The 24,244-nt window shown below is 39.4% G+C and overlaps 1 protein-coding gene across 2 annotated transcripts; it reads left to right on the top strand.

Annotated features, from left to right (window-relative positions):
- The first annotated feature begins 434 nt into the window (after positions 1-434).
- chrna7a (cholinergic receptor, nicotinic, alpha 7a (neuronal)) lies at positions 435-23,588 on the top strand. 2 transcript variants are annotated; one of them, XM_071922460.1, is made up of 10 exons: positions 435-572; positions 4,007-4,146; positions 5,158-5,202; positions 8,749-8,858; positions 11,045-11,124; positions 15,149-15,316; positions 16,428-16,622; positions 21,314-21,400; positions 22,313-22,422; positions 22,752-23,588. In XM_071922460.1, the coding sequence occupies exons 1-10, from the start codon at positions 518-520 to the stop codon at positions 23,292-23,294; spliced, it is 1,533 nt and encodes a 510-aa protein (XP_071778561.1). In that variant the 5' UTR covers positions 435-517; the 3' UTR covers positions 23,295-23,588. The 2 variants fall into 2 exon arrangements, with proteins under 2 accessions (XP_071778561.1, XP_071778562.1); XM_071922461.1 differs by lacking the exons at positions 435-572; positions 4,007-4,146; positions 5,158-5,202 and having other exon boundaries at positions 8,812-8,858; positions 11,050-11,124.
- Positions 23,589-24,244: the final 656 nt, after the last annotated feature.

Here is a 24,244-nt window from a genome sequence, read left to right as displayed (position 1 = left end):
ATGTTGGCAACAGCGCAAATGAAGATAAATGTATTTCCGAATGAGCGACACCTACTTTACAAATACATTTTTTGTAGGCTGGCTCCATTTTTTGACATTCTTTTTTTTTTTTTGTTATTTTGAAGTATATATTTATGCATTATTCTCAGTGTGAAATGTGTTGGGGGGTTTCCACTATGAGAAGGCAATGGATCAATCAACATGTAGGATCGGGTCAATCAGCAAGACAAACTGTGGACGGAGCTGAGATGCTGTCAGGCTGTGGCCGCAAATCTCTCCGGGTGAGACCGATGTCCTGCCAAACACAGGCTATTTAGTAGGAGGAGTTATTTAATGGACGGAACCCCCCCCCCCCACCCCTCACCAACCCCCCCCCCCCCCCCCCCCCCCCCTCACCCAGTCCCTTTCCAGAGAGAGGAATCAGCTGTGGGTGAAATCCATCGATGCTCTCAGCGTTGCGGTGAACTGAGGGACATCTAGACTTTAATTGCACACACTCCTCGCGCTCAGATCAAACATGGACTCATGGAAATCCCTGCTCTACGTTGCCGTCACCGCGTGCATATTGAAAGGTAGGTCCACGCGCTTCATTCCCACTTAATTCCCAAAACCAAAACTACATTTGTTAGATTGCCAAGGGAAAATGACTGGAGGGGAGGTGGGGGGAAATGTCGCCTTTTTCTTGTTTTCTTGCACATTTTTTTTCCATGCCTGTCAGTTTTGCATTGTTTTGCATGTCTCTCCTAAGGAAAAATCACTAAAAACTGTAATATTCCTATAATATTCCTATAGGGACTTATAATGTGTCTGCTGTACTCAATAGCAAGTTTATAATGACCTTATTGTACTGTACAGTACTGTATTGTACTGTATTGTAATGCTATTTTTTTTATCTAACACTATAGGAACTTACTTTGCTGTGGTATTTGTATAGTATCCTTCTAAACTGTACTATAGGATCACTATACTTATTTTTCGTAAGTAATATTAATGCATTAGCATGTATTTAATAAAGTAACAACTGAAAAACAAAGTCCCAGTTTCAACCTACAGTGATCACTATACTGGAGTTGAAACAATTCCTATATTATTAGTGTTATTATATGTTTTATCACACAGACATACAGTATGTGGTGTGTGAATGATTTGTCTGTCTCAGGAGTCAGCTTGCTTCCCAATGCTGTTTAACATTATACAACTTTTTCGGGAAAAGGTCCTAGATTAGACTTCTTGGTTTTTGTGGACTGAACAAATAGAAAGTAACATGACATTAATCTGTATCTGGATTGTTGAAACTCATTGGACTAACAGGATAGAATCACAGCACAGCAGTTAATTGGGAGTCTTGTATTTTATTCTGCTGTGTGTGTGTGTGTGTGTGTGTGAGAGAGAGAGAGAGAGCTTGACACCGGTGAACTAACTGAATGACAGTTTCAAGTCATTGAAAGCCACAGTGTCACACCTTTGATCTCCGACTCCACACAAGCCTGAGCTTTCTTCAAAGCCCTCCATTGTAATGGGTGACAGAACGGAGGTGCCTTGTAATGTCAGCCTGACACAGCTCTTGTTGCACCTTTGACACTCTGTCACAACGTATACGTCTGTTTCCTCTGGATTGACGCGGGCTGTCAGTGAACTTCTTACCTTGCTGCCTGTGTTTGGTCTAAAGGGAGGAGGCGCACCGCAAGCCACCCCACGCAAATTTAGAAAACCTGAGAGAAAATCAGCGTGAGTTTACCTCAGATCAGTTCAGTTCATGAAATCTTCAAGAAATTTCTCCATCCTTACGCAGATCTATTCTCAGTTTCTTATATTCTGACTGAGAAAATTAATGTTAATCATGAACTCAAACTCTCATCTGCAGTCTAGTCTACTGGCAATATCTAATTGAAGCTTCTCTGGGAGCGAGGTAGAGAGACAGACAGAGGGAGGTTGTGTGTGTGTGTGTGTGTGTGTGTGTGTGTGTACATGCACACGTTAATGTCTGTGCACATGTCTGGGGTTCTTTTAGCCCTTATCCATCTAACTGACATTATTAAGTCTGTTAAATCTGATTAAGAGTTAAAGGAGATCAAGGCTCTGCTTCTCCCTCACATGGCTCCCAGCTCGCTGTCAGCATCATATTGGCAAGATATCAGAAATTTTCCCTGTGCGCTCTCATGGCCTGTAATGCACTTGGATGCATTACAGATACATCTTTGGACAATGACACACATTGATGTCATCTTGCTGATGCTCATGGTGAAATTTGATTATGGGGGGTTGGGGAGGTGGGGTGGGGTGGGGGGGGGCAGATCCAAGGGGGATTCAGCCATGGACAAAGACAAGCTTTCAACTGATCTTTCTGTTCTAAGAGTCCCTTTTATGAAAGAACAGGATACGACGGAGGGCAGAGCGATGGGAGTAGAGGAGGCCTACAGACAACAAGCCCTCCAAACTCTCTGCCAGATCATCGGGCTAAAGTGCTTTCCCATAGGTGGTTTAGGATAATGGGGCTACGGCCATTAGCGAAGTAAATAGATGCTGCCAAAATGCTCCATAATTCAAGAGTGGAGACAGTGTGGAGAGAGTGTGTTAAAATGAGGGACAGGTCTTATTTGAGACTGTACAGTGAGATTAATCTAGTTCATCTATTAACCTTGAGCAGTTGCCTTGTCTGGACTGCGTGTTTTCCTCTGCCCCGGAGACAGCTGAAAGTCTGCTGGAGGAAACTGTGAAGCTATTTGTCAGATGCACCGTGTCGACCCTACCTGAGATGATTTTTTGGCATTCATGAATACTTCCAAAAAAACTCACCATACCCATTCCATGCTTGGCTGGGAAATCATCACGGTTTGCATTATAGTGACGTCTATTTATAGTGTTTCCATGACTTAACATGTGTTTCCTGTCAACGTGTTTAAGTGGTAATCTGCACGGTCCTTGTTTGTTTGATTAAGCGCTCATTGCTGTGGTGTTTCTGCACTGCACTTCCCAGAAATCACCTGTCAGTCAACCAGTTCAGTACTGTGACGTCTTTTTCCTTGGATTTTCTGTTGAAGTTTGAGTTTCTGTAGGTGGCGCTCTTTTCTGTCTGTTCAGTCATGGTGGCTATCGCTGCTCATGCTAACTACCCAGAATAGGAATAGTGGTTAGTCCAAAATTCAATAGTAATTTGGTTGGTGTTCACATTTAATTAAACCATGCTTTCTGCCTGACTGCCTGACTGCAAGAAATGTAAAACGCATCACTTCCTATGTGTTTAGAACAGCAAATGTAAAAACTTTCATGAGCTGGCTGTAGCTTCAATCAATATTAATATATCAGTCGACAATAGAGAACGAAACAGACATTAATTTGTATAAAAATCTTATGGATTATTGCTTTAAATCACAATAAACTCTTATAATTATCAAGTCATTGAATTGCATTGCTGTCTCAGGCAGTCATTTAATTGCATTTATATAACAAAAATATACCATTACGCCAAGATGGCTGTCTGGATGTGAGTTTGGCAATGCAATTGAATATGTGTATATTGACTAGCATTCTCTGTCTCGCTCTTTCTGCGGTTATCATGACAATAAGACAGTCCAGTCATCTGTAGCACTGTCCACACTGCAAAAAACATCCATCCTAACAAGTCATAGTCTCATATTCAGCCTTCAAATCTTATTTTTCTTAAACCAAGAGAAAAATTCTGCCAATGAGGTGAGATAAATCCACTTGCTTCTAATGCGGTTTCACTTGTTTCAGGAATTCTCTAGAAATGAGCGTCAATATTTAGTCAGAAAAGTCAGAAAAAGGCAGATCACTGCACTACCATCAAGAAAATGACACTTGATTCTACAAAATCCTTGAAACAATTTACTTTGCATTGGAAACAAGTGAAATTATCTAACTTTGTTGGCAGATTTTTTCCACTTATTTTAAGAAAATTCTGATTTTAGGACTCAATAATAGACTAAATGGACTAAATGGAGATTTTTTGCAGTGCATATTTTGTCTTCATTATTGTCTTCTGTAGTTTCTCTTCAAGGGGAACACCAGCGCAGACTGTACAGAGACCTGATGGCTGACTACAACCCACTGGAGAGACCCGTCTTCAATGACTCTCACACCCTCACTGTGCACTTCAGCTTCAGCCTCATGCAGATCATGGATGTGGTGAGTAAATTATGACACTGAACACACAGCTGGCACGTGTACAGACCTCATGGCAGCGTTACATTAACTCTTTCCTGGTCAGGTTATAGTCTATAAGCATCAATTATTGAAAGGGGACAAACGCTGAGGATTTCACACACACTGGCTGCTCACTGCACAGCTAAGATAAAGGCTTTTCTCATGTGGAAGGATATCCAGTTGTTCCAGTTCAGTACCACTTGTGTGTGAAAATGTTGCTGTGTGATGGACGTTTGTCATTACGTGAAAAACTAACGTCTGAGATTAGAGGTTTTCATAGACACTGTTTGTGTTAAACCAAGAGAAGACCTTAATCTAGAATATTTATAATAGAACATGTAAGTGTTTTTCATGTACATGTCTAGAATTTGGATCATTTACTTCTGAGCTCAGATGTCTAACTAAGATAATCAAGGTCTAATCAGATATGGGAAGCTTGCTCAAAACCCTTAAAAGGACTTGAGACATAAGCAGTTGTTGCTGTTTATGGAACTGCACTAAGATATCAAAACCAATCATAAATAAATATTAGAAATTATTAGAAAACATACATTAAAGTAATTAAATATTTAATCTGAATTTACACTATTTGGTGCTCTTAGTCCTAAATGGTCATCATTGCTAAATAGTCCAATCTTTTTCTTTTGCCATTGACTAGCAGCATCCTTTTGAAGTGAAATCTGAATTTTAAGTTTTGAGTTTGAAATTTAAGCAGTTTTAAGTAGCTTGATTGCTCCATTTTGAAAGTTAATTAGTTAAATTGAAAAAACTAAACACATAACACTGACTTGAACCCTATCTGTGAAACTCAATCTATGATCCAATAAACTATAAATGAATATTTGAAAATAACTGAAGATGCTGTGATTTTTTTTTTTTTGGTTGATTGGATGAATTTTTAGAAATCTGAATAAACACAATTTAATGCTGCAGATGTGTTGTAGCTTTGCCTCAGCATCATGCATCATCAGACTTTATGTTTTTTTTCAATAGGATGAGAAGAACCAGGTTTTAACAACTAACATATGGCTACAACTGGTAAGACATTTCCTTGTATTTGTACAGACTGTTTGGAGAACAGCTAAAGTCATAGAGAAGCTAATCTGCAGAACAGGTTAAAGTTATAATAGGATAGATTATGATGCAGCTCTCCTACACAGATATGTATGTATGAGCATGTATGTGGCAGATGTATGAATTAGCCAGGTGAATGCTAAGGTCATTGGAGATGCAGTTGTCTGTCAGCCAGCTGTCCACGTGTTTCCAGTGGAGCAACATAGATGGACATTGCTTTACTTACTGATTTACTCACTGATGTGTGATGTATCCAATGCAACGCCTGAGATGTTGCAGCTATAGTGTGAATATCTGCCACTGTGACTGACTTTTAATTTACTGCAGAGTGAACATTCACTGTTGTTTGTTGCTGTGTGCGGAGCTTTGAGACTTATAAAATGAAAAGGCGCTATAGAAATAAAAAATGTTATTGTGATTTAGAATAGTCTAGTCTAGTTTATTTATATAGCCTTTTATCACAGTCAAGTCTCAAAGGGGTTTACATACCATTATATACATGTCAAATACCATACTACATCATACATATATATCATCATACATACATCATATACATAAATGTCTTTTAACATCTTCATGTGTAGGGCTTTTCTGGTTCAGTATATGTATGTTTTTGTTTCTTTGATTACACTTTTACTGCTTGCTCTTACCTTTGTTTTATTCCTTTACCTATTGCCTATATTCGATGTTTACTATTTTTATTTTTATTGTATCTTCTCAGTTTATTTTAAAGCACCTTGTAACCTTGTTAAGAAAGGTGCTATATAAAAAAGGTTTATTATTATTATACTTCATATACATAATTTACTACATCATATACATATTATACATCATATACTGCATCATATACATACTATCAATCAGTGATTCTCAACCTTTTCCATATCAAGGACCCTAATTTAGTCCACATCAGAGCCACGGACCCCTATTTGATAAGATAGTACCCTAACAAAAAGAATATTCTAACAAAAAGAATATTCTTTTTGTTAGATATGATTTTGTCCAGAATTTAATTGTGTTAACTTCTTGTAAATGAAATAATGGTGAAGTTTAACAATTCATCAATTTGCTGGAGACCCCCTGGAACCCCCTCAAGGACCCCTGGTGGTCCCCGGACCCCACGTTGAGAACCACTTGTATAAATCATATACATACTATACATCATAAATAATAGTGTGAAGTCTGTGCATGCAAACTGAAACTATCTTTTAAGAAATGTGAACACCTCAACTTATGTTCGTGATACTGTGACCCTGGCAGTTATTTTGCACAACTAACCCTTACCCTCTAACCCTAACCATCTAACCATAAATATACAGTACCTCTAAATAACTCTGCACCTCACCCTGACATCTACGTTATCAACCTACCGAACACTCACCCTACTGAGACCAAGTGTGTGTTTAATTCCAGCCCTAACCCCGGCACTTAACCACCACAACGTCTTCAGCTAATTCAATATGACTGTATTGGAATGTACAATCTTTGTCTCACATGCTACTTCATCACATCTACTGGTACACAGTCTTTACCATGGAAGCAAAATGCAATTTTCTCCTCCACGTTACAGTCAGACGAAGTAAATGAACACCGATGTTTTATCGCAGCCCATCTATTGTGTGACACTGGTTCCCTGCTACTGCACCGTCAGCAGGCTGTATCAAGGCTGTTTGGGCTGTTTTAAATCACCCTCTGGAATCACAGCAGTCTCACTCAATCTTTCAGGGTGCTGCTCCACACCCTGCAAGATCGACGCCGGCCCGCAAAACACAAGACAGCACAGACAGCATCTACAGTATCTGTCTTCTGTGAGCATCGAACTCTCAGCCTTCTCTGGCTCAGTCACCTTGTGTGGTCTCCAGGAAAAGAGCTTTAAATGTTATAAAGATAGATTTATTCCCAATGGAAATTATTTATGTCGATTCATTAAACTGTGACATGTATTTTTAAATGTGACATCAACCTGCCAAGGGACAACAGATGAAAATTTGCCTGGTGGCTAAATTTGGCATCTTTACATTTGGTCTTAAATGTACATTAATACGCACTGACACAATAAATAAATCATAAATAATAAATCATGTTATTTTGACATTTTGTAGATGGCTCTACAAGACTGCATGTTCTGCTGTGACTCGTCATTTTGGCCAAAGAATAGTAATTATATAACACCTGACGCTGCCTCAGGACAGGGCTGGAACGAGCAGAATGTAAATGAACTGAAAAATGACAGTGTTTAAAAAAAAAACACAATAATAAGAAAATTTGAGTGGCTTTTGATTATGTTAATCATTTTAGTGCATTGTTAAGGACAGCTGTATCGGCCCATGTTACCACTGCATGCTTGACTGCAATGGGAAGCTAGTGTGTATGTGTTAAGTTTTGTTTTATACACATTGCACTTCAGTGAGCAGGGTTTTTTTTAAAGTTTCATTCAAGCACTTTGTTTGCTAGAGAAGTCAGATTTGGCTTATGATGGTGCTTTCTGCTCCATGCTATGATACATACAAACAGTACCAGTTGAGACATATCCAACTTTAATATAATAACTATAATCAGTATAAAGGGAAAACATAGGCCACAGAGTGTGTTTTGACAATTTGACATTTCCACGGGTCTCTGTGATCCTGGATTCAGTATTATCTTTTAGTCTGTTTTTGTTTGTTTTTCTCTTGCTACTTTGTTTCCATCTTGCCAGAGAAACCCACAGAAATAAACCAACAAATAGGTTTTTGCAACTGTGAGCACAGTTCTGTAAAAGTAATCAAGCGCGCCTCTCACGTTGTCCTGAAGCTATTATTTATTTATTTTAGGTATCAGGGCTTTAGATGTCATGTAAAGGCTTTGATTAAAAAAAATCCCATGGCAGTGACATTACCTTTTGGTTGTGTTAAAAACAATCTCCTCACCACACTCATATCTACCAACGGGAGAGGAGACGGTTCTTGTTCTTATCTTCTGTTTCCAACTTGCAACAACAGCAGTGTGTTTCAACAACAGCTGTTGAAATACACAACCTCTAGTTTCTCTCACCATGGAGACTGTTTTTTTGTGTGTTTTGTCTGATACTCTACAATTATTTCAATGCCAGCTTCCTCAGTTTACAATGCAGTATTGTAATAGTTTATATTGCTTTGAGTTGCAAAAAGGAGGCTCTTTGGGAAACAAAAAATATAATTCCACCACAGAACCACAGAAGATTGCACTCAATTTTTGTAACTGCACCATGTTATCCACAGCAGCCATCACAACATTTCTTTCAGCCATTACAAAGGAAGTAAGTGTGTTCTGCCACTGCACAAACATACACTGGGGTCAAATCCCAGCTTGAGCTTTCAAACACGGCTTATGCAAGTAAACATCCAGCCTTGAGTGTCTGCCAAGATGGAAACTTTTCACCTGGCAGCAGAGGTTTTAACATGCACCAGATGAGCTTGGCTTGGCTTTAAGGATGTGTGAAGAATGTGTGTATGAAACATGATAAGTGCGTTATGTTTCTGTATCCCACAGTACTGGAACGATTATTACCTCCAGTGGAATACATCGGACTACCCTGGTGTGACCAATGTGAGATTTCCTGACCATCTCATATGGAAGCCAGACATTCTGCTGTACAACAGGTAGGCACTGTAACGCCAGACTCGTTAACCAGGTCTGTGTTGCTGGTGTAGTTGGATATGCGTGGTATCAGACTGTAAATGCATGATTTTCCGGCACAAGGTAAAATCAGATGAACTTCCGGGGATGACGCATCTTCACACTGTGTTCCAGCATAAAAAAAAATAAATAACTCAGCTGATTGGCCTCATGAGGGTGCTATAATTAAAAGTCCAAATTTCACACTCAAATGTGACTCAAAAGTGACTAATTTTGATGAAACTTGAAGGGACAATGCATTTTGCCACTGTCTTCTGGCGTCTAAAAAAAAATATATATATATATACTATATACTGTATATATAAGAAATTAAACAAATTGGCCTGATGGGGGCACTATACCTACAGGTCAAAATTTTTAACTGAAATATAATATCTCAGACACCATTGGTCCGCCTTTGATGAAATCTGGAGGGATGATGCATTTTGGCTCTGTGGTCTGGCATTTAAAAAATATATCTGTAAAAAACATGCACAAATTGGCCTGATGGGGCGTTATAATTAAAGGGCAAAATTTCTCATTTTGAAAGTCCGTAACTCCTACGCCAGAAGTCCAACATGAAACTTACTACACACATTAAGCTATTCTTACAAATTACACTGATTGGCCTAATGGGGCATTATCGTTAAAGGTCAAAACTTTTAATTCAAATGTGAAATCTCGGACACCACTGGTCCGATTTTGACAAAACTTGTATGGATCATGCATTTTGGCACTGAGTTCTGGTTTTTAAAATAGATATGACGCATGACAGCATACAAATGATTGCATTGACAAAGACCATGCTTCATAATAAACAAGCATTGGGTAACATAATATTAAATGATTAGCCCAAATGATGACTGCATCATGCATGGGAGATTACATGTTTACTGTTGCCACAAGCAGTGGGAAAGAGTGTGTTTACATGGACATTAAGATCACATTGTTGTGATTCTTAAGTATTTCTTTTTGGAGTTGGCACAAGACAAAAAACATCATATTGACTTCAAAATAAACCCCAAATAAACTGTTACTATATCATACCTAGGTTACTGCATCCTAACATTAGCTGTAATATTCAGCATGTACACATTTTATCCCGTTTACTCTTGTTTCTTTCATGAGGTCTGCACAAGCTTAAGGTCCCTTGTTATCCGAGGGCTTATTCAGAATATTCTGCTTATGTAAACACACAGGCAGACTCACGAGCAGAATATCAAAGATGGATATAACCAGCTTATCCTGAAAAATACCTTAAAACAGAATATTATCCAGAATTCTGCATGTGTGTGTAAATGCACTCATGCAACTTTGGCTTCTTTTTTATTCCTGTCTGAACAATCACATGATAACTCAGAATTCACTAATTTTCAAAAACTATTGGTTGTACCACTGGAACAATTTTAAGAGACCAATGCATAAAGCTTAAGTATTGTATTTGTGTAACAGTGTAAGGTGAATCAGAAGGTTAGTTGTACTCTACAGTTTGATCTATACAATCTAGAAGAGTGCTTTGATGAAATAAATCACTTAATAATAAATATAAAAATGTGGGATTCTATTACATGTGCCATATGGAAAAAGCTATGCAAATCACTATTAATCAATCTTAAAAAAAGATCTAAACAAATCACCTTAGAGGCACTCTACTCTCCCATCAACTAATGAGGAAAAAACATTGTACATCATTTGTCATTGTCCCATTAAAGCCTCGGTTTCAGACTCTTTGGATTAGACTCGGCGGCACACCGAGTGTTTTTTCCTTTTTGAGCAACAACTCTTTCAACTTCAAATCAACCCTCTCTCAACCTCTGGGGAGTTCATTTAGGAGGAGTGAATTATGGGTAGCAGGGGAGAATGAGGGTAACCACTGAATAACCATCTCCAGGGAAATGTGCCGTCTCTTGTACCTAAGCCTCATGTACTGTATGTAAAACCTGGCACAGTAATGAGTTAGAGAAATATGTTGTTTGTTTTTTCCCCCCATCTGTGTCCCTTTTGCCCTTTGTGGCTCATCCAAATGTATGCTGGATTATCATGATTGACGATGGTTGTTGCAAAGAGTTATATGGATGTATGAAATTATGAAGGTGTTTTTCACTGGAGATTTACTGTAGTTACAGATAAAGCCAGCAGTAAATACTGATATAGTCCATGTTGTCTACAGTGCAGATGAGAGGTTTGACGCTACTTTCCACACCAACGTTTTGGTCAACTCCTCTGGCTCCTGTTCCTACTTACCTCCAGGTAAGGTTCATAAGCTTTCTCTGTCTGGTTAGCCCTCACACTGGAGCATCAGATCTGTAGATAAACAGTTACTGGATTGAACTGTGTTATATCTTCAGGCAGGGTGTGTTAAAGAATAGGTTCAGTGGTTTTGGACCTATATGTAATTTGTCTCTTAGTATTTGGACCCGCAGAGAATTTTGGCTCCAGAGTCAGCTGTTGGTAGAAATAGCGAGCTCCGTTGCTAGGCCTCTTGCTCTTATTTCTCAAAATATCTCCAAAAAAGACAGTCTGTGAAAACAATATGGCGACCAACTGATGTATTTATATTTACAGCCCGGACAGCAGCAACACCGCACCATTTCTACTAAGCGGATAGTCTTCTACCAAACTCTACCCGGCTCCATGTGCAACTGTTTACAATCTGACCTGACTGTTTGCAAAACTAGATCACGCTGCCAGTAACGCACTTTCACCAGTTTGTGCTGCAGCAGAGAAAAATAGTTCTGTGATTTCCTGATTTGTGAAAGTGTGCGTAATGACGGAAGCCTACAAACAGCTTTTTTGGATTCATTTTGACAAACCCCATTTAGACTCATTGTTAGCAGCAAGAGACCTAGCAAAGGACAGTTGACTTGGCAGTCAATATTCTTTGCGGGTCCAAATACTACAATTATGTAAGATACAAATTATATATAGGTCCAAAATCACTGAACTTATCCTTTAAAGCAGAAGAAAAAAGAGAAGGGGTGCTCCACAACAAAACGACAGTGACTTGTAAAGGTTAGAAGTTGGAGAACTGCAGGAACTATTTCACATTGTTCATGATGTTCAACATCCATGAGGCCTTGCTCTGCACCATGTAATATCCCTTTAGCCTGGAAACTCATGAGTAACAAGGTGGATGGAGCGCTGCTGTGTCTGCTTGGATTCAGAGGTACTTCTGTTGAAATTAATATCCGATCTAACTGAGATGTCAAAGGGTCTAAAGCAGCAATTAGAATAGTTAGTTTGAGGATACTTAATGAGAGATTATGGTGTCTGTACTTACTGAGATTTTGTTGAGTTTTGAGAAGATCTAAGTACTTTGTGCTTTTCTCTCTTATCATGCCAATGGGTTTTAGACATTGATGCCCCCTCAGCAAGGCACAAAACAACTCTAAATCATCATATACCTCTAATGCCCCCCGCTCTTACGTTGTTTAAAGGGTTTCAAGTATGATTACAACCCGGAACAGTAATCCAATTTCCACAATTACAATAAATCAACTTAGCCGGAGAACACGTTTTCCAAGTCGTTTCATAGTAATTGGAAATGTTAGATGTTGAATCATTGCCCTCTTTTTCAGTTAGTGAGAAGAAGAAAAAATACTGTATTTGTATGTAAGAAATATGGAGAAAGAATAAATTATGCTACCTTTTTCAGGAACATCTGGTTTCCACAGCTAAACTCACATTAACAGCAATGTAAAGACTGTTCAAAAGATTGCCAAAAGTATACCATAAATTGATTCTTCTTGTACACACTTCCCTCCCTTTAGTAAATCTAAGTGATCAAAAGAAGTACTTAATCTTCCTAGCCAAACATTAAACACTGATATTTTGTCTACAGATTCTACAGGAGTTAAGGCAGTTAAGGCTTGTCAGAGTTACAGAAAGTTAAATATTTGGAAATGATATGGACTATAATGTGATAGCTATTGTAGAAAAGATTAGAGTTGCACAATACGTCAATACTACCAAAGTATTGTGATTCAAAACATTGCATTATAGTAATATTAAAAGAATTGAAAGTATAGTAAGTATTTTACTAAAACTATCAATTATTGTCCATATAGGCCAGCAGCTTGGGTTGGTAGCATTAAATAACGATCCTCCCATTATCCACATCTTAGAGTGTGATAACAGGACAGACTTGAGCTGGTTAGCTTGCCTATGTCTGCCATTAGCCTGTTTGTACCCTCAGTAGGACTGTGCCTGTATTATTTAACAGCTAGTTGTCACTATTCTCTGGTGTGGTATTGCAATAAATTGTGATACTGTGCCTCTGGGTCTAGTATAGCATCAAAAGGTGGAATAGTGCAGTCATCACAGCCGTAGATCAAATATTAACTCTAGACCACTGAGATATACTGCAGTTATTCTCTTTCATTACTAATGTACATTTGATTTGGGGGGGGGGGGGGGGGGGGGGGGGGGCTGACTACAATGAGGTATAATTTTTCTAACATGACTTAATGATGTGCAAAAAAAAAAAAGCAAGAATCAATAGCTAACAGCCTGGTCTTTTGATTCACACTCATCTTTTGATATTGAATATACATTTCATGAATTTACAAAAAAAAAAAACGATGAACGCCAGTTCTGCTTTGATTTTAGAGCTTGCGAGCGATGCATTAATAACAACCATGCATCTTCAAACAGATAGGATCTTCACAGATTCAAATATGTAAACTGGAGACTTTTTCCTTTACAGCACTTTTATGCAAATGAGCTCCTACCTAAGAAACAGGATATCCTCTTGTGACTGAGATCTTCCCAAAGGCTTGAAATTAACAAGGGGACAGCAGCTGCTGGTGGAGTGACAGCTTTATGGAGCTTAGTCCCAAGGCTGTTAGAGAATCCTAAGGCTTTTTCAACTTCACTGTCCTTGTCTTGTATTATACTGTGTGTGTGTGTGTGTGTGTGTGTGTGTGTGTGTGTGTGTGTGTGTGTTTTGTGTCTTCTCTTGCTTGTCTTTTTATTCACTTCTCTTCATGAGTTCAGGCAAATCATTCGTCCTGATTGTTTTATTATGGCAAAATGTCGCTCTATTAACACTTTTATTCAAGATATTCACTGTTGGTTTGCTCATTCTGAGTTTGCGAAATTGTGTTGCTGCAGGAATAGTAGTATAATGTCAGAAGCTTCAAATGCTTGGATCCAGTCCTTTCTCAGCTCCCTCCCTGCACTGTCAGTGCCAGGAGCCTCTAGCAATGAAGCACTTTCCTGATCAAGCCCCTACTGACCCACTACTGCCAGGCTGTGCAGTCGTAAAAGATCTATGACACTTTCTGTAAAACCATCAACCCATCTGTATACACGCACACACACACACACACATACATACACGCACACAGATTCACATTTAACCAGAAGGCCTTCCTGTCACAGCCGGTGATTACTGCGCTCCCTGGCAAGCTCCTCTTCCCTCTTTTTTTCCCCCTTACTATGCAAAAGCGCTGGCCTGCTTTGCCTCAGCATCTTAATCAATACGGGCGTAAATAGCTCCATCACTGGATTTCCTCTGGATTGATTGCGTCTGTCACAAGCAAATTGCCTCTTAACTTTATTCCAAATGAACCCTCATTGAATCCGGCTCGCACAAAACAAAGTCGGTCACTGCTTGAACTGCGCACAACAATGCTGCATTAAATGAGTAAAATGATGTGCAGAAACGACCTAGATGGGAATTCAAGATCATTTGGATTTCCTGAAATTTGTCTTTGTTGGTGAGGCTCCATTGCAGTAAATAGGAGTCTGTCTATTTTTCTGCTCCCTAGCCCCATTTATTCCCTTTTGAGTTTATCATCTTTGTGGCTCGGCGAGAGAGAAGCGACCTTTGTTTACTGCCGACCTCTCATATGTTTCTTAAATATGGCTGGAAATTATTTTGGTGCCTGTCTCTCCTGAGGGATTACTGGCCGCTCTCATCTCATTGGAAAATTGGATTTTTTTTTTTTACTCTCGTTGGGATGGATGGCACTTTGACTTCATATCTTCTCTCTCTGTCTCTCCAGCTGTTGTGCACTGTAATTTCTTTTTCAATCTCCCTCGCTGCCTCTGCTTCCTAGACTAGTTGAATACACTATCGCAGCTTTTAATATCACTCCGTCTGTTTGTTTCTCCCTCGCTCTCTCTCTCTCCTCCCCATCTCTCTCTGTATCTCTCTCTCCAACAGCTTTCTATATCGTTACATGGTGAAGTGTCCTAGCAGTCCTCTATTAACTGATAAGCCTCTCTGTTCTCCTCCTCAGTCTTTTTTTCCTGTTTCCCCTCGCAACAGGGATCTTCAAGAGCACCTGCTATATCGATGTGCGCTGGTTCCCCTTTGATGTGCAGAGGTGCGACCTGAAGTTTGGCTCCTGGACGTACGGGGGCTGGTCTCTGGACTTGCAGATGGTGGAGGCAGATATCACCGGTTACATTGCCAATGGAGAGTGGGATCTCGTGGGTAAGAGGGAGTTAATGACCCAAGAGGTGGAGGGGGTTGACACTCCAAAGTGCATCGCAAATGCAATTTACATTCCATGAAAGGAATCTGAAAACACACTCAGCTCTGCCCAGAGGCTAAAGAGCTGGATACCTTGATCTCTTTGTCCTGAGCGTAATCATTTCTAAAAAAAAAAAAAAAAAAACAATCTCTGCAAACCTATAGTCAATTTATTCTGTTCACTTCAAGCATCACAGGGACTGGAAAAGCAGCTTTCTCCCATTTCTGCTTCAGTGTTTGAATGTGTGTTCACAACAAGAAAAGCAACATCATTGAGTGAAAAAAAATGACACTTACATTGTTAGCATCTTTCAAGATGAAGGTGTTTCCAATTGAGAACAAATCATAATATTTTACACTGCTATATATACCAGGGTTGGGGTCAATTCATGAATGAACTCTAAAATTCCAATTCAACTGAGGAAATTATATTGAAATGGGAATTAGAATTGGAATTGGAATTGGAATAAAAACCTACAGGAAACAGAATTGGAATTGAATTGGAATTTCAGCAAGTTGGATTTAATTAAATGAAATTCTGTGAAATTCCACGTTTTTTTTATTTTTTTTCTTACCACATATCTGAGATTACACATAGTGTTACATTATCAATACTGAATATCATAAAATGTTAAAGGGAACTTGGTATTTGATGCATAACATGTAATCTTAATACATGTATTATAATTTAATGCATTTGTTTTGTTTAACTGTCTTTGATTCATAATGTTTGATTTATAATGTTTAGCAAGTCAAGACAACTTCTCTTATAGAAGTGGAATTTCATGGAATACAATTCTGTTTCCTGTCATTCCAATTCAATTCAAATGCTGTTTCCTTAGAACTGGGTGGCATTCCACTTCTAATTCCAATTCCAACTCCAGCAACTGAATTGGAATTTACCATGCATTCTCAATTCAATTCAGAAATTGTTCCAAACCCTGCCAGTGCATCTTAGATTTCCAGAATTAAGCAAACCCTAGCAATGGGGATCAAAACATCGACAATCATAACATTCCACCATTCTAACCTCTCAATTTCTGAATAGATTGCATGTTGCTTTGTGTCACAGAGGTCCCGGGACGGAGGAACGAGCGCTTCTACGACTGCTGTAAGGAGCCGTACCCAGACGTGACCTTCACTGTGGTGATGAGGAGACGGACCCTCTACTACGGCCTCAATCTGCTCATCCCATGTGTCCTCATCTCCACTCTGGCCCTGCTTGTCTTCCTGCTGCCCGCCGACTCTGGGGAGAAGATCTCACTGGGTGAGGGAGCTGGTACACACACACACACACACACACACACACACACACACACACACAAAAGCAAACATAGATCCCTTGCCTTGCCCTGCTTAATTCCAGATACAGAAAGTAAGAGTGTGATCACACCTACAGTTGGGTTTCTTTGATCCAAACCACAGTGGAAAAGTTTACTTTGCTGCATTTTTGTATTTGGTTCGTTTAGGCTCATGCTGCCCAATTATTACAAGTGAACCAGGGCTTGTAAACAAAAGTCACATGGACTCACAAGTACTTTGTATATTGGAGTATTGGTAACCTGTCATCCCACCAGGTTAGAGATTTTGGTGGTGGGGAGGATTCAAAACAAATCTGATTCTAGTTCCTGTAACTTTAGCTAAGCATGATGAACTAGTCTGCACTCTCTGCTGTAATTTATCTTCTCTAGTGTTCATACCAGTTAAGAACACATGAAGAAATAGCTGAATATGAGCATCAGTCCAGACTGCAGTTTGCCCTCACTTCATTTTGTTATGCTATAGGCTTTCCAAGCATGAGGAACTGCTGGATATCAACATCCGTTTCCTTTTACCCATAAACCCCATTTTGGGGTTGTTTCCGTTACGTTCTCACTCCTAACGAACCACATCGCAGTTCTCGCATTTTCAGGCGTCTCAGTACAGTTATTTGGAGCCATCCGAGTTTGAATGGCACTGTTCTCACTTGGCTACACAAACGCTTGCTCCAAACATGCTTAGTGTGAACGCACCAAATTCAAATGAAAATTGTGATTGAAATGATCAAAATGGAAAAAAATCTGAAAAATTAGTGGTGTTCAATGCTGTCAATGAATGTGAGTGTTTATACGGACAGCTTGCACTAGCTTTTCAATCATTGCAAGCAAAAGTAGAAATGGATTTCTTCTTTTGGTTCACCTCCAAGTGTCTTGGCTGCTGCTCCGGTGCAGTATTGCGAATCTGGAGTCTGTATGAGTCAGACACAGCCCTCTGTACATTTTTCACCCGGACTATAGACTGATTTCAATTGTAAATTCAGTTTGGCGAACTGCCTTTCTGTACCCCAGTGACCCGCTTTACAAAATGAACATCTCCGCCTCACTTTTAATCAATACACACTCCACTGCACTCACACACACACAGCGCTCTCTCCTGCTGCATCAGTTATGCTGTTGCACTGGCAGGTAACATGATGTATGAACAACAGGCCACCATGTTAGGCTTTCATTCAACACACCTCTCCATCTTGGCCCTGTACTCAGTGGAGCTGCCCAGTTCCTGACAGAACTAATAATCTCCGCTTCATCTCTGAGCGCTACCTGTTTCCCTACACTGAGTCTTCCACACGTCTAACACCTTACATAATCTCTGGATATTAATAGCTCTCTCCTTGTAGATCGGTACCTTAATAAGATCGCACGTCTCCTTGAATCTGAACTCATGATATTCTTCCACAACATTTGATCCTTCCATGTCGTGTCTCTGTAGCTCAGGCAGTCAAGTCGAGGTGTTTCCACAGGTTTTCTTGGAATAGAAACTTCCTCATGTTTGCATTTCTGTGCTTGCCAGAAAGAGTTTGTGGCTGATATCTTGTAGCTCCAATATTTGAAAGGAGCTTCTTCTTTCTTCGTTCCTTCCTTTGTTTCTTCCTTCGTTCCTTGCTTCCTTTCTTTCTTGCTTGCTTGCTTTCTTGCTTTCTTGCTTTCTTGCTTTCTTTCTTGCTTTCGTTTTTGCTTTCTTTCTTTCTTGTTTGCTTGCTTTCTTTCTTGTTTTCTTGCTTTCTTTCCTGCTTTCTTGCTTTCTTTCCTGCTTTCTTGCTTTCTTTCTCGCTATCTTTCTTTCTTTCTTGCTTTCTTGCTTTCTTTCCTGCTTTCTTGCATTCTTTCTCACTATCTTCTTTCTTTCTTGCTTTCTTTCTTGCTTTCTTGCTTTCTTTCCTGCTTTCTTGCTTTCTTTCTCGCTATCTTTCTTTCTTTCTTGCTTTCTTGCTTTCTTTCCTGCTTTCTTGCATTCTTTCTCGCTATCTTTCTTTCTTGCTTGCTTTCTTTCTTGCTTTCTTGCTTTCTTTCCTGCTTTCTTGCGTTCTTTCTTGCTATCTTTCTTTCTTTCTTGCTTTCTTTCCTGCTTTCTTGCTTTCTTTCCTGCTTTCTTGCGTTCTTTCTCACTATCTTTCTTTCTTAATTGCTTTCTTGCTTGCTTTCTTGCTTTCTGGCCAATATAATTCACCGCTGCACTTTCTCAGACCAGTCCCAGGAACCTTGATGCAGCCAGTAAGAATGACATGGTCTTCACAACTCTGAGTGCTTTTTGTGATTTCAGATCACAATGTTTACACACTTCCATCACTCTAGCATTACTTTGTTGGCCTTGTGGCATGTTGTGCTTGTTCTACAGATAACACCTGTGTGCAAAACAGTGCTGTTTAAAGAAACTGGCTTAAAAAAAAATAATGAGATCATAATCAAATCCCTCAATATCCTTTACAGCCCGAGTTTACAGTCCAACCCCTCTAATACTCTTTCATAATTCTCTGTCTATAATAACTTTATACACTAGCCCATTTGGTTCTTGAGTAATTGTTCCCTCCATGAAATCCTATGGTTTGTTATGAAGCCAATTCCTGTGTGGCCTGGTGAAGTCAGCTGATAATAACTTTCAATGGACCATGGAGACTATTCCGTCCTATCTCAGTTGTCACAGTTGACTTGAATGCCTGTGCACATTTCATGCTGTATAAATTATACAGCCTGGTGAAGAGAGTACCTGCAGGGGGTGGGTTGGGGTGGTGATTTATGCGGTTGTGTCTTGCTCAAAAGATTAGAGGCCTGCATTGCAGCTGGCTTCCTTCATTAACCAAACAGTGCTTAAGAGCCAGATGCATGTGCTCGTGGGTGTGTGAAGTGTGTGTGTGTGTATGTGTGTGTGTGTGTTTGGGCGGGGACAATGGCTCTTCAGATGTTTAAATCGCTCATAGGAGGACAGAGGAAAAAATGAACTGCGAACTGCTTGACACCATGTGAAGTGTAATATGCTCTAATGTAGGTCTTATTACTCCTTATATCAGAATAATATTGAAAGAGGTTTATATACTTCACTGCACACATCAGGCATACTTCATGAATTATACTCCCTTCTAAAGTGTGTGTGAGGGTGTGTGTGTGTGTGTGTGTGTGTTCACAAAACCTATATGAAGTCAATAAATCAAGCCGCCCACCCACTGTCATCATCATCATCACCTGTCAAAGAATGATGAACACACGCTGAGAGATGTATTTCATGGTCGCATTTATTCACAGATTTAATTTCAACCGAGTGGAGCTGTCATAAAAATTATGATTTGTAAAAATGTACCGAGGGATCTCCAGGAATATTCTAGTATGAGTGTGTGTTGACTCTTACATTCTCCGAGCTTTGCTTTCATATACTGAAAACACAAGAAATACATACGTGCCAACATTATATCCCCCTGAGCACAAGTCAAACATTATTAATTTCTGAGAACATATTGGGTCATTTGGCTGTCTGTACTTTCTTTTTAATGTCAGTGGAGGAGAAATCTTGGTCTCTATTCTAAGAGTGTTCAAAGATTAGAAGTGATTTGTTAACAATATTGTGCTCTTGTTTCACAACTGAAAATATTTTTTACTGGAAAACCCAATCTCATTTTATTCATTCCGTATTTGATAAAGACATTTGAGACCGCATATGCACCACTCAATCCAAAAGCAATCCAAAAGGTGAGGACATGCACCTCTGACACCCCTTGTTCCACGGAGATAAGAGAAAGCAGCAGTTGCCATGGCGATGCAAAGCAAGCTGTAAGCGAGGATGTGCGGAGCTGTCAAAGGTGTTTCAGCATGTGTAGAGTTAACTGAGAACTGCCTCTTAATCCCCCTGAGATGCTCAGTCTCTCGGCAATATTGCAAGAGCCAACGGCTTAGCGATGCCAGCTCATTAGTGAAAACTTCTTGGTCGGCCCAACCCTAATGTCTGCTCACAAGTGTTTTGAGATAGCTGTTCGTCTCGCTCTGCTTGCACCTTCTGAGGCAGTGTGTAGTGAGTGACTGCAACAAACGCTTAGCTTGAACTGTTCCATCGTTCTGAATCTGAGGTTGCAACCTCGGCTGTGCAGCTCCACATTGTGGTACAATAGCGTAAACATTTTTAAACAGGGCAAAATTAGCATGAGAATATACAGTATAGGCATGGAGGAAGGAGTAGGAAATGGAGCTCTTGATTCAACACAAATAGGAACACAAAACAAACAATAGAGTAGAACTGAGTATAATGCAACTGAAAATACATGAGAGAAAACTGAATGAATAAATGATAAAATGCAGAGTATTTGTGATGTTCTGCAATGGAGACGATCATAATAAAACCTTTGCATATTTATGCAGCAATACATTTTGAAGAATGGAAAAGTGATGCTTTTTAGAATCATCTTTGTCATTCTGAAATAATCATGCAGAAATATATACAGTATATTCTAAACTCCACTCAAGTCCATCAAGATCACCAGACCTTAACAATATCATCATTTCATTTCATTCATATGACTCATGGGGATTTATTGCACATTTCAACATCAAATAATCAAGGGACCATTTCATAATGGTGTGGTACTGGAAGCATTACATTGTGTTATACTGAAGAGCATTTAATGAAGTGATAACGGAGTTGCCGTCTCCTTCCCAGGAATCACAGTCCTGCTCTCCCTGACGGTCTTTATGCTGCTAGTTGCTGAGATCATGCCCGCCACTTCAGACTCAGTGCCTTTAATAGGTAAGCCTGGTTCATTTTAAAAGCAGTTACAATGTCTCTCTGTGGCTCAGTCACTATCAGTGAGAAGGTAGGTGTGGAGGATTGTGTAGCCATTTTCCATCAGGGATCCTTGGGTTAAAATATCTTAGAATGCAACTACAACTTAGCAGCCATACAATATTTAAATTTTTTGGTAACACTTTAAATTACAGGCCATTATGTAGTAATGAGAGGAAATAATAAGTAAATTCCAAGTAAAATAGATGTAATAATATAGCATTAGAATGACTGGTAGCTACCAGTAAATACTATGGAGTATGTTTGTAAAGCTATGTGAATATTGTACATATCGTATTTTATGTCTTTTCTAAAATATATATGTATTGTATGTATATGTATTATTGTATGCATTCTACATTACAAGCAAATGAAAACCTGATGAAAAAGCATTGAATGTTTCTGCACAGGTGCCATCACCTTCTGTAATGAATAATCCTCCCGACTGTGGAAGATAAATTAATGGAGACAGTGTGTCTCTTCCTTTTTCAACTAGTTTATCCTTCACCTCCAGCACCTTTTCTGGTAGTGTGTGGTAGTGCCACTTATCTAATACAATTACTGGTAAAAGCACCTTTTTTATTTGTATATTGTATCTAATGGTTTAACCTGTTATTACATCTATTTTACTTGGATATTACTTAGTTATTTCTGGTCATTACAGCATAATTATTGGCCTATAATTTAAAGGGTTACCAATTTAATTTTGGGGTTTAGAGCACTCACCATATTAGACACAGTGAAATTAGCAAGTAGCTTTCCTTTTTCTTTTCTTCTTCTCCATGCTATCTCACCTGCATCTGTCTTTCTGCATGACCCATGTCTCTCTCTCGATTCTTAACATCTCCTCCTGCTCTTCTTTATTTTCTCTGCCAGCTGAGTACTTTGCCACCACCATGGTCATCGTTGGGCTCTCAGTAATTGCAACGGTCCTGGTCTTACAGTATCACCACCATGATCCTGATGGAGGCAAGATGCCAAAGTGGGTGAGTGTCTTTTCATCTTAACCCATTATCTGAGATTATATTACGACCCCATTAACACAAATTTCAATATTTCCCTCCAGTCGTGTTGCCAAAGACCATAACTAGAATGCATTATAATGAACTATTGACATATTGCTTTTATTGTGCATGTTACAGCCAGTTTCTTGTGGTAACCCAAACAAATTACACTTCAAGGAGCAAAATAGCTGTGCATTCTTTTGAGTATGTTTCCTACATAAACTGACCCATTTCACACAGTATTTTGTCTTTAAAAGCCTTAAGTTAATAAGAGCCTTATTCACTGATTCTTGCTATGCTTGATCACACAGACTCGAGTCATCCTCCTCAACTGGTGCGCCTGGTTCCTGCGCATGAAGCGGCCTGGCGAGGCCCGGGTGCGTCCAGCCTGTCACAACAAAGGCCCGCGCAGCAGCCTGACCAGCATGGACCTGAACGCCAGCACCTCGGCCTCCCAGTCCACCAACGGCAACATGCTGTACATCGGCTTCCGCGGCCTGGAGAGCATGCACTACTCGACCGCCGCCACCTCCCCAGACTCAGGCGTCCTGTGCGGACGGCTGATGGGACGAGCGGGCGAGGACGAGGTGCTGCTCCCCACGGGGCAGAGCTCCACAGTGGGCAGCGTGGAACCAGAACTGGCCAAGATCCTGGACGAGGTGCGCTACATCGCCAAACGCTTCCGTGACCAAGACGAGGAGGAGTCGCTGTGCAACGAGTGGAAGTTCGCTGCATCCGTCATCGACCGGCTTTGTCTCATGGCTTTCTCGCTCTTCACCATCCTCTGCACCATCGGGATCCTCATGTCGGCACCCAACTTTGTGGAGGCCATTTCCAAAGACTTTTTCAATTGAGGCTCACAGTGCGCATCAGCTGGAAATTAATGCTTCAATGAAATGGAAAACAATAGCCTACACCAATCAAATTAACCATTTTAAACTTACTTGATGTTAATTTGCATTCACTTGAGACTTGCATACTACCAAATGTTTAACCATACAGCCACCAAAACTAAAACAAAATCTAAATTAGACCTTCTTGCAAAAATGCAACTCAGGCTAAAATGATGTAAAGCATAAACACTTAAATCTATGCCTTACATTTTAGTGCCATCCAATGAAAATGACCAGCCTTTGCCCTCTATATTATACAACCTAATAGTTTCCAATAGGATACATCTGAATTTAATCCCTTGTACTTTTTAATTTTTTTTAATTTTACAGTGCCTCTCAATAATGCTTATAAAGCTTTGTTTAAAGTGATGTACAAAGAATGTTACTGTGGGATGTGGTGTGGTGTTAGTGTGTGTGTTATTGTTCATTACAATATATCTTTTAGACTTTCAGTTTTCAAAAATGCTCATCAGGATTTATTCCATATATAGAGCGTAATAGTTAGGATATTTTATATTCATTGTATTTATTGTATCACAATGCTTATTTTTAATTGCCTTTCTGTACATATCATTTTCTTTATCTTTAAGCAGTTTAACAATGTCGTTTCTTACTTGTTTTTTATGTTTCTGATAGATTTTGTGATAAAAAACTGATGTTGGTCAGTTCAGTTAAAGATGATGATTGTTTTAGTTTGTCCAAATACTGTTATTCAGTTTTAATTTAATGTCATTTCAGAATTGTATTTTTGCTCTTGTCCAGTCAACAGTTATGCCCCATACTATAATGTGTTATGGACCTTCACAAATAAATGTATTTTTTATAGATGTGGAAATGTAACAGCAACTCAAAAATGCTTTCTTCCCAGTATGTTTTGTATTCATGTCAGTTTTCTCTTAAGGATGATACTG

The sequence above is a fragment of the Centroberyx gerrardi genome, chromosome 1 (assembly GCF_048128805.1).
Source record: "Centroberyx gerrardi isolate f3 chromosome 1, fCenGer3.hap1.cur.20231027, whole genome shotgun sequence".
Taxonomy (NCBI): domain Eukaryota; kingdom Metazoa; phylum Chordata; class Actinopteri; order Beryciformes; family Berycidae; genus Centroberyx; species Centroberyx gerrardi.
This window is presented reverse-complemented; position numbering and strand designations above follow the sequence as displayed.

Bases quoted from the DNA above. Each gene is read 5' to 3' on its own strand.
- chrna7a (XM_071922460.1), top strand. From the start codon at position 518: ATGGACTCATGGAAATCCCTGCTCTACGTTGCCGTCACCGCGTGCATA. The intron at 4,147-5,157 runs GTGAGTAAATTA...TTTTTTCAATAG, and splicing joins TCATGCAGATCATGGATGTG to GATGAGAAGAACCAGGTTTT. The intron at 8,859-11,044 runs GTAGGCACTGTA...TGTTGTCTACAG, and splicing joins GACATTCTGCTGTACAACAG to TGCAGATGAGAGGTTTGACG.